Source organism: Meles meles, chromosome 18 (assembly GCF_922984935.1).
Source record: "Meles meles chromosome 18, mMelMel3.1 paternal haplotype, whole genome shotgun sequence".
Lineage (NCBI taxonomy): Eukaryota > Metazoa > Chordata > Mammalia > Carnivora > Mustelidae > Meles > Meles meles.
The window spans coordinates 53,259,027-53,274,136 of record NC_060083.1 but is presented as its reverse complement, the minus strand read 5'-3'; the positions used below and the strand labels follow the sequence as shown (position 1 = coordinate 53,274,136).

Here is a 15,110-nt window from a genome sequence, read left to right as displayed (position 1 = left end):
AACATTGTAAGCAATATTTTTCAGTAATAGAATAGATTTTTATTCGATTTTTTAAAAAAGATTTTATTTATTTATTTGACAGAGAAAGATCACAAGTAGGCAGAGAGGCGGGTAGAGAGAGAGGGGGGGAAGCAGGCTCCCCACTGAGCAAAGAGCCTGATTTGGGGCTCGATCCCAGGACCTGAGATCATGACCTGAGCCGAAGGCAGCGGCTTAACCCACTGAGCCACCCAGGTGCCCCAGTATTCAATTTTGTTCGACAAATTAATTTTGTTTTCATAGACGATCTTTTACAAAAAGGCTGAGTATCTGAGTTTCTTATATAATAGTAAATAATTTCTGTGAAGGAAAAACGCTCCTGCAAGATCCTGGGTACATGGATTTAATCAAATATCTAAATACATAGCAGAAAGATTAGTAGCCAAAAATGTTGTGGACTGAGGCTTGGATTTCCTAATTGATTAGAGAGATTCCCCAGGTTCCATTCAGGTCTGCTGTCCCGAGATTGGCATCTATCTACCATTGCTCACAAACTCCTTTTCACATAGTGCCATGAGATAGTCCCTCACTGTCAACAAAAGCCAAGGAGAAATTCAAGATCAGTATTGCTTAGTTCTTTCAAACCCAGTGATCTGTGTGCCGCCTCTGCAAATCCAAGTATAGCTTGTAATGATGTACTTATAATTGGTGATAACGTTCAGGAAACCCCAGGCTTAACAGGCTTATGTAAAATAAAAAGAAGGGAGAAACTTGTACAGACCCAGTGACTTTAAAAACTCAAAATTGGTGAATATAAATAAAAAGATTAAGTCATATTTAATTATACTTTAGGCAAGTTACCTTTTGTAAAAAGAATGAAATAGCAAAAATGTCACAAAATTCAATGGTACATTCACCTTCCATATTGCTGTTTTTGTCACTGAGCTGTTAGTGCTGACGCTGTGTCCTAAGTTTGAGTAACTCATCTTGTTTGGTAACTATGTTTTTTTCTTTCTTGCTCATTTTAAGCATTTTCCAGGCTTTCACTAATTCATGACTTACCAGTTTCAGGAGTCATTGATTCTTTTATTGATCCACAAATGATTTTCATCAGTGATAAACAACTTTGAAAATACCTCATACAGAGCAAACTTCACAAATCTTCCTTCTGTTTTCAGGAGTCCTACCAGCCTCTGCAGGGCTCTCAGCATGACTGGGGAATTACTAACATGTCTAAGGAAAACTTCCATTCTTCTATTTCAAGACTCCTAACTGCCTCCTCGGTTGCCAAGCATATCTGTTGGTGGGTTCTTAGAATTTGCTTTCCACTTCGCAGGAAAAAATCCGAACTCTCATGTAGTGAATTCTTTACTTCGTGTTGTTGTGTGTAAACTTCGTGTTGTGTGGTCCACTCAGCCCTCTTTCGCTTCCTTTTTTTCTTGGGACAAAGAAACTCTTCCTTCTTCTCTGAAATACTCTCCTCTCCTCTGGTTCTGACCCGGTCCCTTCTTTTCCTCTTCCCTCCAAGAAAAAGCAATGCTCCATTTGTTACTTGATTTCTCCTGGATTTTTGGCATTTCTTTCCTTAATTTCCCTTCTAAACATCATCTTTAAAAAACCAAAACCAAAAACAAAAACCTACCCTTGATCCAAGCAACTCATTTTGGCAACCAACCAATGGCCTCTCTTTCATAACCAGGCTTCTAGAAAAAATAACTCACATTTTTTTGTTTTGTTTTGTTTATGCCTCCCTATCTCACATCAGCACTATACATCTAAAGCCCAAAATATAGGCACTGAGCAACTTTAATGCCCTAGGCTCCATGATATGAACCATGGTGAAGATCCTATGGTACTCCTCAATGTTTGTAGTCTACGGTGGGAGAGACGTGCGTCTGATTAATTTAAGGTATGGGGAGGTGCACACTACCGTAGCAGTACACGGTGCCATGGGAGCACCTGTGAGGAGCATCCAACCCACATGGTAGGAGGGCCAGGCTCCTCTGGGACAAGTCAGACCTAAGACCTGAAGGACAAATAAGAATTAGGAGGATAGTCACCAATTACTACTTAGACCTACTAGGTCTCCCAATGATCATTTAGAAGGTCATTATGGGAAGGCCAGTTCAGAGACGTTAATTCCAGGAGAGCAAACAGAGATAAATGAGAATATAATGCCTTGGTTTAAAACAAAAATGAGGGGTGCTAGGTTGGTGCAGTTGGTTAAGTGTCCAACTCTTGGTTTCAGTTCAAGTCCTGATCTCAAGGTTGTGAGACTGAGACTTGCACTGGGCTCCATGCTGGGTGTGGAGCCTGATTAAGAGTCTCTCTCCTGGGGCGCCTGGGTGGCTCAGTGGGTTAAAGCCTCTGCCTTCAGCTCAGGTCATGATCTCAGGATCCTGGGATCAAGCCCCGCATCAGGCTCTCCGCTCAGCAGGGAGCCTGCTTCCCCCTTCCCCTGTCTCTGCCTGCCTCTCTGCCTGCTTGTGATCTCTGTCTGTCAAATAAATAAATAAAATCTTAAAAAAAAAAAAGAATGCTATAAAAAAAAGTCTCTCTCCCTCTCCCTCTGTCCCTCCCCTCTGCTTGCATGCTAGCACTCTCTCTCTCTCAAAGTAAAATAAAAATAAAGTAAAAGAATTCGAAAAGTCATGTCTAGGTACGCCTGGAGTTGGAGGAAGGGTTAAGGCAGAGGCAAGCTGGAGGGGAGCCGTGAGCAGATGATAAAAGTCTTGTGCACTTTGGCAAAGAAGCCAGGACCCCGTGAAGGCAACAGTGGGAGTGACATAACAAAAACCGTATGTTGGGGAGATTTATGTGGTGTGAAATGGATTACTTGCCAGTTTTAAGAGAGTAGATAGGAAAAAAGTAAGACAAAGGCAATTGATCTCAAATACCTAATAAATTTTTTATTAATTTTTTTATTTTTTTATAAACATATAATGTATTTTTATCCCCAGGGGTACAGGTCTGTGAATCACCAGGTTTACACACTTCACAGCACTCACCATAGCACATACCCTCCCCAATGTCCATAACCCCACCACCCTCTCCCAACCCCCCTCTCCCCAGCAACCCTGAGTTTGTTTTGTGAGAATGAGTCACTTATGTCAAATACCTAATAAATTAACAGGAAAGAAGAATAGAAAGCCTAAAAGGGAAGCAATATTGGAACAAAACATTAGCTGGTAATTTCCCGAAAGTACAAAACAAAACAAAACAAAAAACACAAGTTCTTTGATTGCAAGTGGCCATAGAATGCCATGCAGAACCCAAAACCCAAAACCAAAACCTCAGCACATTTTCATGAAATTTCATACATCTGCGACTAAGGAGAAGATCCTGAAATAGCCTAGCAAGAACTATGAAAGACTTTAAGTTAATGAGAATCAGAGTTAGATAAGCATGCTTATCAGCAAAACTAGATGTAAGAAGGTAGTAACATAAATTTTTAAATAAATAATTTAAGATATTTTCAGTTATGGTCAGAAACAAAAACATAAAAAAATCCAAGTAACCTAAGAAATGTATGTTAAGTCATCAAGATGATAGTATATATTTTTTCAATGTTTTAAATGTTTTAAAAACACCTGTAATTTCCAGGTGGGTATGTGGGATGGGTGAAATGGACAAAGGGGGTTAAGAGTATATTTGCGTGATGAGCACTGAGTGATGAATAGAATCATTGAATCATTAGAGTGTACACCTGAAACTAATATTATGCTGTATGCTAATTATACTTTGAATAAAAACAAATCTATGATTTTCAGCTATGCCAAGGCTGTGGAGAGTGTAATCACTACCATTTATTGAGTGCCCACCAGTGCTTGGTATTGGGCTAAATACTTCATATGTGTTGTTTCCTTTAATCTTAAACCCCAATTTTCAAATCCTAAAAGACCCTGTTGCATAGTATCCTACCCTTTGTATCTTACAGGTGAGGGAACTGAGACTCCTGGGTGAGTCACTTGCCCAGCATTGCATTGTTGGTAAGGAGTCGAGCTCGGGCTTCAAGGTCAAATATGCTGGCAGACTTGTTCCATATAGGGTGGGATATGGACACAGAAATAACAGGTCATGGGGGAAAGATGCTTAGGCTGATCTTTTTCCCTTGTCAGAGTAAGGCAGATTCAAATATGTTTGTCAACATGTGAGAGTGATCACTAGTAGAATGAAAGACCAGAAAGTTCTCTCCCACGGGCTTTCCACAGGAGAAGAGAAAAGCACAAGGGGAATCTAAAAAAAAAGGAACAGAGAAAAAAACTTGACGAGTGTAGAGAGTTGGGGAAACCACAGGAAAGCACAAAGAGCAAGAGAGCAAGGACAAAACGGACCAAATAGAATTTGTTTCTTATACTTAAAAAAAAATAGAGTAATTTTTGGAGAATATTTGCCAAAACCCAACTTAGCCATGCAGCTGGGTCTGAGGAAGGACAAAAAGCAAGAACAGCAAAGTTCTTGGAAATGAACAGATGTTCTCAGTCTCTCTCTCTCTCTCTCTCTCTCTCTCTCTTTTTCTTCATCTTCTCTCTCTCTCTCTCTCAGGCTCCTGGGAGACTCTTCTTTCTCTGCAAATTGGGTTTTCCCCCCTGCTTTTGGACACAGCGTTGAGGGCTGCATACAGGTCCACAAAGCTAAGTACCCTGTACTATCAGCTGGGAAAGAATTCAAAGGACTGTTTCACAGCACACGAAATCTATAAGGTATCGGCCCTGGGGAATATTGTTGCAAAACACATGAAGCAAAAAAGCAAGGCAAATTGTAAAATGTATGTATCTAAAGTGAGACTCATTGAGTGAACAGAGACACACACACAAATGAGACACCATAGCATTTGTGGTTATTTAAGCTAGAAGTTGGTTTGAGTATTTTACCCAGGATCTGCTAGTCATCAGCTGTGTGAGTTTGGGCAAGTCATTTAAACTTGCTGGGCTTTATTTTTCTCATCTGTAAAATGGGTGTGATTATATCAGCATCGAGCTGATAAGATTATTATGTGGATTAATTGTGCTGATATTTAAGTGCATCCTGTACATCCTAAGTGCCGTATGTCATTGCTTAGTGATTATCTTCTGCATAAAATCAGTGTTCCCCCGACGTTTCAATCCCAACAGGATGATTTTTCTTTTTTTTAAGTTGGCAAGCAGATTCTGAAACTTACTTAGAAGAGTGAAGGTGTATGGCCTCATCGAGGAAATGCTGAAAAGAGGATTAATGAGAGGGCCCTTGCTCTGTTACAGTGGTACAGAGATTACAACGTGGTACATTAGAAGGAAGAAGCTCACATTTTGAAGGAAAAGGATTGGTGTCTGAAGGGCAGTGGGACGTACGTGCCTCCAGTGTGGAATGAATAAGTCATGCGGATGCAAGGCAAAGCATAGGGAATACAGTCAGTGACATTATAATAGCTCTGTATGGGCAGATGTTCGCTACACTTAGAGTGAGCGCGCACAGCGTAACACGCAAACTGGTTGAATCAGCAGTTTGTACACCGGAAATCAATGCAACGTTATGTGTCAATGTGTCAACTCTACTTCGGTTAAGAAAGAAAAGAAAAAAAGAGAAAAGAAAAGAAAAAAGAAAAGGAAAAGAGAATAGAGTCTAGAAGCCATCTAGCATCAGAAGGCATACAAAATTCTGCTAGGAAAAAAGCTACTGGAAAGCTTTTCCTCAATTATAGTCTCTGTTTACAAAATGCTGGTGATGTTCTTACATGGGATAATTTTGTATCTTCTGCAGAAGATATGCCGAAATGCTCAGAAGTTTTTTGTTTTTTTGAGTCTCAGGCGTTAATGAGTTTGATCTGCCTTTGTTTTGCTTGCTGAACAATTCCTGAACTCCTAATTAGCAAAAGAGCACACACGATTGAATAAACGTTTGAGAGGTGGGAAGTAGGTGAGGAAGATTTCATGTGATGATCGTAGACAATGCGACACAGATGAGTCTGCTGGGTTTAAGAGCTGCACGCACATCACCTTGTTTCCCCTTCGGTTACGTATTCAGAAAGCCATCACAGCCCAGAAGCAGGGAGCAGACTTACCTAGGGCAAGCAGAAACAGAGTGGCCCTTTCTCATGTGTCTTCTTCAGCCCAAACCAAACTCCAGGAATTACAAGAAGTTTTACAATTGCCTTGTCTTCAAGTTAAATGAAATGCTCAAAGAAGATAGAGTGGCAACTCTTACCTGTTACAAATGTGTCTTGAAAAATATGGGAAACTGGACATACTCAAAGCCAGCAGTTGGTTATAGAGAAAGCGGTTTGTTTGCTGAGATTTGTTACAGAAAGAACAAGCTGGTAGATCTTGGTGACTTTGCACAATGTTGCTCAAAGGATTCTCCTGCTTTGCACTCCAAGAGTGATGCGCAGTTAGCTTGGATGCGATGTAACTGAAATGCAGATAAACGCAGAGTTCATGGTTTTAACCCTAAAAAAAAATTACATGGCTTCATTGTCATATTTCTATACCTAGGTTTTAAGAACCCAAATGGAGGGTTTTGAGTAATTTTCTGACCTGGTTTTGTATTTATAGTTATCATTTTTTGAAAAAATCTTTTCTTTTCTTTCTTTCCTTTTTTTTTTTTTTTTAAACCTCTCTCTGCCCTGCTTTTCTCTGAACTGTCTCTTTACTTAGTTCTTTTAAAAAGGCTGTCCGGGAGCCAACTCTCCCATTAGGACCTTGTATGCAAAAGCTAATTAAGAAAAACTAGATTCTCTTTGGTTTGATAGCTCCTAATGTTTTGATATGTCCAGCCAGCCATCTGCGGCTACAAACTCCCTGCTGAGTTGCTGGCGGGGATACAAAGAAACGGAAAACAGCGAAGAAGCCTCCATGTGATGTGAGCCCGGAGTTTTCTGGCAGCCCGGCTGAATGAGGACCATAATCCTTTTCGGAAATCATTCTAAAACGGAACTATTCGCAATAAACATGAAATTAAAAGCATGATGTACTAGTGATCCAAAAGGAATGTGAATTCTTCTCCAGGACATGCAGAGACCTGTGGATGAACTATTTCTAGATTCTTGCTCCAGCTTTCCTGAGAGTAAGTTAATCTCTAAAATTGTGATTGTTTTGCATATAAAACTATAACTTGTGACTTCAAATAGGGAATGCCAAACATTTGGATGGGGACTAGTAAATGCAGTAAATTATTAGTTGCTTTGATTCTCCAAATCATCCGAGTATTTTATATTGTACAGCTAAAAAAACCAGTTTTATATTGTACAGCTAAAAAAACCAGTTGAAGAACTAAGTGGTTTTTTTTTTTTCCTTTCCCATTTTTACCCCAGGACTAAAGCATAGCATATATTATCTAAAAGGGTATTGGGCGAATTGAGAGGAATATAACTTTATGTTGCCTCTTTGCAAGTATGATGATGGGCTGTTTCCCAAGTGGTTAGAATTATTTAGTCTTTTTTGTTTGCTTTTACTTTTACTGCTAGAAGATTTGTAAGTACTGGGGGTAGGGAGTGGGAGGGTAGGAGGTGGGTGCACAATTTTCTGAGTTTTGAATTGTTTTAACCGGCTTGAGAATATTTTCATCAAGAAAATGTAGGACAATATTTTTATTGACCTTGTTCATCATGCTACATGTTTGATCTAACTTGTGCAATGTGTTTATTTTCTGAATACAAGAAAATCTACCAGGCGGGGCGTGACTGGCTTTTTATAGCCACGTTATTATTTCTAGATCACACGACTTCCACTTTGGAGCAATTTAAGATAGTTAGATGTTTTGTGCTCCTCTGGTGAATAGTAATTCCCCTCCACCCCCCACCCTGTATTTACATCAGGATGTGTAGTGGGAGAAAAAAAAAACAGTCCTAACAGACAGAAGTAAATAACCATAATTGTGACTGATGGTGTTAATTCTGTAGTCATCAATAATACTTTCTGGCACACACATTCCTTCATAGGAAGAAAGGAGAGCAGGCACGTAGGCAACATATTTGACCCCCTCAGATACCATGGTTTACTAGGGCACTGATTTCTTAATTGGTAATGTTGCAGTTTCGTTTGAGTTGGGGTCTCGAGGCCATCACGGTCTGCTCTGTTAACACTATCATCAGGAGCTCAGGAATGAACCTTTGTTCATTTCTGGACAATTTTTGTTCTACAAGGGGGCACCTCGTAAAGGCAACACTACACCCTGAAGCCCTTGTCCTTGTCTTATTCTCAGTCTTCACGCTTTCTTTTGTGCTCCTTGTGTTAATTTTCTGTTGCGGCTGTAAGAGAAGACCAAGAACTTTATGGCTGAAAACAAAGCAGATTTACTGTTGGGGACGCGAGAAGTGTGATGTGAATCTCACTGGATGAAAATCAATGTACTGGCATTGGTTTCTGGAGGATGTGAGGGAGAATTCTGTTTTCTTGCCTTCTACGGTTTGCAGAGGCTGCGGGCATACCTCAGCTCGTGCCCGCCTTCCTCCATCTTCAAAGCCAGCAATGGCTTGAGTCCTTTTAACAATACCCTGCACTAACTATCCTTTTTACTTCTCTTTTCCACTTTTCAGGACCCTTGTGATTACATTGGGTCCCCCTAGATAACCCAGGATAATCTCCCTGACTTAGAGTCAGTTGATTAGCAACCTTACCCCTTTAATTCTCCTTCATCATGTAATGTAATATATTCACAAGTTCCAGGATTAGAACAGGACCATTCTTCTGCCTGCCTTCTTCTTCTTCAATTATTCCATACCTTTCAGACTGAAATGTCAGATGCACAATATTCTCTGCCTTGCGTAGGTGACCTTCCCATTTGAGCCGCCTCCTGAATACCAGTAGGGACCAGCATATTCATGGCTTTGCTCTCGCTCCATGGATAAGATCAGCATTACGCCATGAATGTAGTAGCCAGAAACAACCTTAATAGTAATATGATGGAAGAGACAACAGCAGCTCTATAGTTTCCATCTCTCTTCAATACGGCACCAAAAAAGGATGACCTTCTCCAAAACCCAAGTCTTATTGACCTATTGACTTGTGCTCCAAGCTTTGCACCAAAGTTCAAGCCATTATGCTTGGAACATTTCCTGGATCAATTCCCCTCCTACAAGGTTGGGTTCTGTTAACTAAGATTACACCTTATGTTTTCTTTATCAACTAGGATAACTCATGGATATTTGTGTTTTACAAGTCTCAGAGTAGTTCTGTTATTCTTCCTGACGGGAAAATAATGAGATAGATTTCTTGCAATTCAATTATGGAGCTCATTCTGGGAGATACACTAGTAATTCTTGGACTGCACTAAGATGACCATATAAATAATTACATCATGCTACCACTCCCAGACTGAGGGTTATATCTGAAATTGGCTGCCTTCACTAGGTTTGAAAGAGACCATTTAATGGCTATAAGACATGTCTTATATGACATATATGATATATAAGACAATGTCTTATAAGACAGCTATGTCCTGAATTGTTGTTGTTATATAGGTTCTCTCTATATAATGTCTTCTGCTGATAACTTGGCCTACTTATTGGAAACTGACAGTCTGGCTGATTGGTAGACTTGTGTGTAAGCCTAAAGGGTAGCACTCTCTCCCTGTGAGCTTAAGCCCTTACATGGATTATCCCCGAGGCCAAGGTTGAACCCATAAATAGGAGGCAATGGATGACTATTCCACTGACAACAGCAGAATACCATGGCGGGTCTGTAACTCATCAGGCCTCAATTGCCTCCAGTGATAAACAGTTAGAATGAGGTTTTGGTTCAGGGAACTCCAAATACAAGTTTATCTGATTCATGTGTTCATTGTTTGCTCTCCCTTTCTCCCTATTTCTACCTCCCACCTATCCACTCATATGCATGCAGGAATAACAGACATCATGAATCTGAAAATTATTTTAGGGGCTCTTTTCTACTGGCAATAAAATGGGGCCCGCTACTTCGCAAGAATCCAAGTTGTCTATAATGACGCCACACATACCTCTTTACCCAACACACTTGACCACAATAACTATATTTTTCTGCCCATATTTTTCCAACAAAGAGCACCTTCACACCACTGGGTCCAACTCTGGCAAGATCTCAGAATCTAGACAGCTTGAGAAGTCACAGAACTTCTTTTTTACCTCTTTTACTTTTTTTTTTTTTTGAGAAAATCCAACATGGTTGTAAGGTGAAGAAAAAATTGGTTAAGCTATTTTTATTCTTGGCATATTAGACTCTTTTCCATTCTACTTCTTGCATCCCACCCACACATCCTCTAAGGTTTGATATTTTCCCTCCACATCTTTGCAAATACCCTTTCCAGTGGCTGCACCTTGTCTTTCTGCCCACACCGAGATGAGGTACTTGCCCAGGTATGGAAGCTGCAGGGGTGGTTCTCTTTATACCCATCATGGGCTTGTCTTTCTTGAGAATTCAGTTCATCAGCGTATCTTCGCATCTATTGCTTTTTCTTTTTTTTTTAAGATTTTATTTACTTATTTGAGAGAGAATGAGTGAGAGAGAGCATGAGAGAGAAGGTCAGAGGGAGAAGCAGATTCCCCAAGGAGCTGGGAGCCCAATGAGGGACTCGATCCTGGAAGTCTGGGATCATGACCTGAGCCGAAGGCAGTCGCTCAACCAGCTGAGCCACCCAGGTGCCCACATCTATTGCTTTTTGTTTGTGTCGTGGGAAATGTGGTTTTAATTTTGTTGGGTTATTGTTGTTTCTTACCATTGGTGTAAAGATGTTCCACATTCTTCTGTATCTCAGCTGTGGACTTGAGCAGAACAACGATATTGTATTCAAGCAGATTCTCATCACCTCCTTGATACTCCATAAGGTGGAACTAGATGCCATCCTTCTGCTATGGCCTTTAGTCCTACAGGTCATTTCAAGTGAGAGAATATTGTGTGGTTTTCAGGGATTTCATCATAATTTTACGTTCAATTAATTTTCTCAATCTTCAATTAACATGCATATTTTGGACAGGAGAGTTGGAAAACTTATTTGTGTGTATTTCTTAATTTGAGGCAACATTTAATAATTTGGCTGACATTTTGTGGGGGAGTATCTGTGGTTTGGGGTTAAATCATATTCTAAGCTTTTTGTTTGTTTGTTTTTTTAATTTTTAGACTTTTCAATTTATTTATTTGAGAGAGTGAGAGAGAGCATGAGAAGGGGAAGGGTCAGAGGGAGAAGCAGACTCCCTGCTGAGCAGGGAGCCTGATCTGGGACTTGATCCCAGGACTACAGGATCATGACCTGAGCCCAAGGGAGTTGCCCAATGAACTGAGCCACCCGGACACCCAAATCATATTCTAGTTTTATTGCAAATATATATTTCTTCTTGTGCCTTCACAGGCAGTTTTTTGTATTTGTCCCTCTGGACAGATTTTTCAAAGGAAATTGGGCAAATCACTTTTTCACTTCCACTTTGAAGATATAAGGCTGATTTTTGTTCTGTTATAAACTGTTTACTCATTCCTTCCTGAATAACCCCACCTCTACCCTTGCAACTTAATTCTAACTTTTCCCTCTGTCCTTTAATTTTAAAAATACCATTCTTTTTTGGTCATTGTATTTGGTACTTGGCAAGCCTTTTTAGGAAATATGCATCTTCCCACTACCTTGAAAAATTAATTTCCATTGGGTTTTTACAAGGTACTTTCTTCAATATATTTTTCTCCTAACTGTTTTGTTCTTCTTTTGGGGTATCTCTTTACCAAATAGTTTACTTTTGATCTTACTTTTTTTTTCTTTCTCTTTCATGTATTTTTATCATGTTTTTAAATGAGTTTTAACTTTCATTGAAAATCTGGCAAGATTACAAAATCTTTCTCTCTAACATAGATCTTACGTTCTTTACTGACTTCAGGGGGATTTTTTTGTTTTTGTTTTTGTTTTTTTTTCCTCTTTTTTTTTAAATTTGTTTATTTGTTTATTTACAGCATAACAGTGTTCATTGTTTTGGCATCACACCCAGTGCTCCATGCAGTACGTGCCCTCCCTATTACCCACCACCTGGTTCCTCAACCTCCCACGCACCCCCCCCCCCAGCCCCTTCAAAACCCTCTGGTTGTTTTTCAGAGTCCATAGTCTCTCATGGTTCAGCTCCCCTTCCAGTTTCCCTCAACTCCCTCTCCTCTCCATCTCCCCATGTCCTCCATGTTATTTGTTATGCTCCACAAATAAGTGAGACCATATGATACTTGACTCTCTCTGCTTGACTTATTTCGCTCAGCATAATTTCTTCCAGTCCCATCCATGTTGCTACAAAAGTTGGGTATTCATCCTTTCTGATGGAGGCATAATACTCCATTGTGTATATGGACCACATCTTCCTTATCCATTCATCCATTGAAGGGCATCTTGGTTCTTTCCACAGTTTGGCGACCGTAGCCATTGCTGCAATAAACATTGGGGTACAGATGGCCCTTCTTTTCACTACATCTGTATCTTTGGGGTAGATACCCAGCAGTGCAATTGCAGGGTCATAGGGAAGCTCTATTCTTAATTTCTTCAGGAATCTCCACACTGTTCTCCAAAGTGGCTGCCCTAACTTGCATTCCCACCAAGAGTGTAAGAGGGTTTCCCTTTCTCCACATCCTCTCCAACACACATTGTTTCCTGTCTTGCTAATTTTGGCCATTCTAACTGGTGTCAGGTGGTATCTCAATGTGGTTTTCATTTTAATCTCCCTGATGGCTAGTGATGATGAACATTTTTTCATGTGTCTGATAGCCATTTGTATGTCTTCGTTGGAGAAGTGTCTGTTCATATCTTCTGCCCATTTTTTGATATGATTATCTGTTTTGTGTGTGTTGAGTTTGAGAAGTTCTTTATAGATCCTGGATATCAACCTTTTGTCTGTACTGTCATTTGCAAATATCTTCTCCCATTCCGTGGGTTGCCTTTTTGTTTTGTTGACTGTTTCCTTTGCTGTGCAGAAGCTTTTGATCTTGATGAAGTCCCAAAAGTTCATTTTTGCTTTTGTTTCCTTGGCCTTTGGAGACATATCTTGAAAGAAGTTGCTGTGGCTGATATCGAAGAGGTTACTGCCTATGTTCTCCTCTAGGATTCTGATAGATTCCTGTCTCACGTTGAGGTCTTTTATCCATTTCGAGTTTATCTTTGTGTACGGTGTAAGAGAATGGTCCAGTTTCATTCTTCTACATATCGCTGTCCAGTTTTCCCAGCACCATTTATTGAAGAGACTGTCTTTTTTCCATTGAATATTTTTTCCTGTTTTGTCGAAGATTATTTCACCATAGAGTTGAGGGTCCATATCTGGGCTCTCCACTCTATTCCACTGGTCTATGTGTCTGTTTTTATGCCAGTACCACGCTGTCTTGGTGATCACAGCTTTGTAGTAAAGCTTGAAATCGGGTAACGTGATGCCGCCAGTTTTGTTTTTGTTTTTCAACATTTCCTTAGCAATTTGGGGTCTCTTCTGATTCCATACAAATTTTAGGATTATTTGCTCCAGCTCTTTGAAAAATATCGGTGGAATTTTGATCGGAATGGCATTAAAAGTATAGATTGCTCTAGGCAGTATAGACATTTTAACAATGTTTATTATTTTCAGGGGGATTTTTAAGTATGTAATTTGCTTTTCATTTTTTCTTTCTTCTTGAATTTTATTGTAATCATTAAATGGAAGATTTGAAAACTTTTCTTCTGTTTATTATAATAAAGTTTTCTTTGGAAAGATCATATATTTTCTCTGCCTCTTGAGAGTAATCAATCTTTCCTTATGTTCTAGCATTTGGGGGCTCCTGATAATGACTGGATGGACAAAGTAGTCTGAGTGGATCCCTCCTTGAGCTCCTCTGGATGCTGGTAGAGTCTCTGATCTTTCCCTAAATGGTGGATTGATCCACACAATCCTTAGACAAATTTCAAAAACAGCATTGGCACAGTGGTTAAGAGTGAGGTCTCTAGAACTTGGTCATCTAAGTTAAATCTCTGGTTCTGCCACCATTAGCTGTTTGGCGAGTCTCTTAGCCTCTGTGTGCCTCATATCCCTCATCTTTTAAATGGGGAGAATAGTAGGATCTATCCCAAAGATTTATTATGAGGATTCAACTAATCGATTTGTTAGTTAACTCGAGCTTTCCTTTGTATGTTTTTAGCCTTCTGGCTCCCTTTCCTACACCTGGAATTGGAAACAGCTGTTACGATGTTTCTTTTTGGTTTGATTGCACAATGCTTCCTATTTCAGACCATCACATTTACTTCCTTTACTTCTTTATTTTAAAATAAACAGGTCAGAATGAGCAAGAGGCACTTAAGTGTGGGTCAGCAAACATGGGCTCTCCTCTGCAAGAATTTTCTGAAGAAATGGAGGATGAAGAGAGAGACCTTGTTGGTATGGTTCAGAGTCTACATTGTCTCATATTTAGGAAAGGAAAATATTTTTGCAGGGGGCACTGTAAATAGTTTATCTTCATTATTTAATGTTTCATATATATTCTATTGTTAACTAACAGGCTGGAAAATTTTTTCAAATTCTGGACTTTGCTATACTTCAAATGAGAGTCCTTTAAGTATATTATTATTTGTCTGACTAGAGACATTCTTTAAATAATCAATATTCAGAAACTACCTGAAAAATAAATCCATATCTTTGTATTACAGAAATAATAATTCTTAACATCTGAACTCCTTTGAAACTCATGAAGGTATAGGTACAAAAGTTCAGGGTCAAAGTCAAAGAAAGACACAAATTTAATCCAGAATTAATCCAGCAAGTAACCCAAAATTAAAAACAAAACAAAACAAAAAAGACAAACTGTAGCCCTTCTACACATTTGTACTAAGGATACAGACAGTGTCAATTTGAAAGAAGTAATGGAAATATAAACAAACAGAAGAAGAAAATGATATTTTGAACTTTTGCTTCTATTAAGACAGTACTATTTTCTTCTGATAAGAATGATCAGATGTACTTTGTGTAGAAAATTAAGTAAGTTGAGGAAAATACATTTAAAAAGTTAAAATCACTTATAAAATACCCATAGTTCAAGGGTTAGTGTATTAACATTGGATCTTATGAACATTGTGTGTGTGTGTGTTCTTTCAACAAATATATATTGAATGCTTGTATTGACAATAAATAAAGCATACAAAAATTCAAGCATGCAGTAAAGATTAAAAAGTATAAATATAAAAGTTGGATTCTACCCACATAGATGTGT

The 15,110-nt window shown here is 39.2% G+C and overlaps 1 protein-coding gene across 5 annotated transcripts in view; it reads left to right on the top strand.

The window, feature by feature from the left end:
- Positions 1–6,831: 6,831 nt before the first annotated feature.
- ABCA9 (ATP binding cassette subfamily A member 9) overlaps positions 6,832–15,110 on the top strand; it is a 70,979-nt gene continuing 62,700 nt past the window's right edge. For 3 of the 5 annotated variants that reach the window (XM_045985943.1, XM_045985945.1, XM_045985947.1), the window contains exons 1-2: positions 6,832–7,020; positions 14,180–14,281. In XM_045985943.1, coding sequence (XP_045841899.1) covers positions 6,966–7,020; positions 14,180–14,281 — 157 coding nt within the window. In that variant the 5' untranslated portion in view covers positions 6,832–6,965. Of the gene's footprint in view, positions 7,021–13,675; positions 13,753–14,179; positions 14,282–15,110 lie in introns of all 5 variants that reach the window. The other 2 variants (XM_045985946.1, XM_045985944.1) reach the window with 1 other exon arrangement.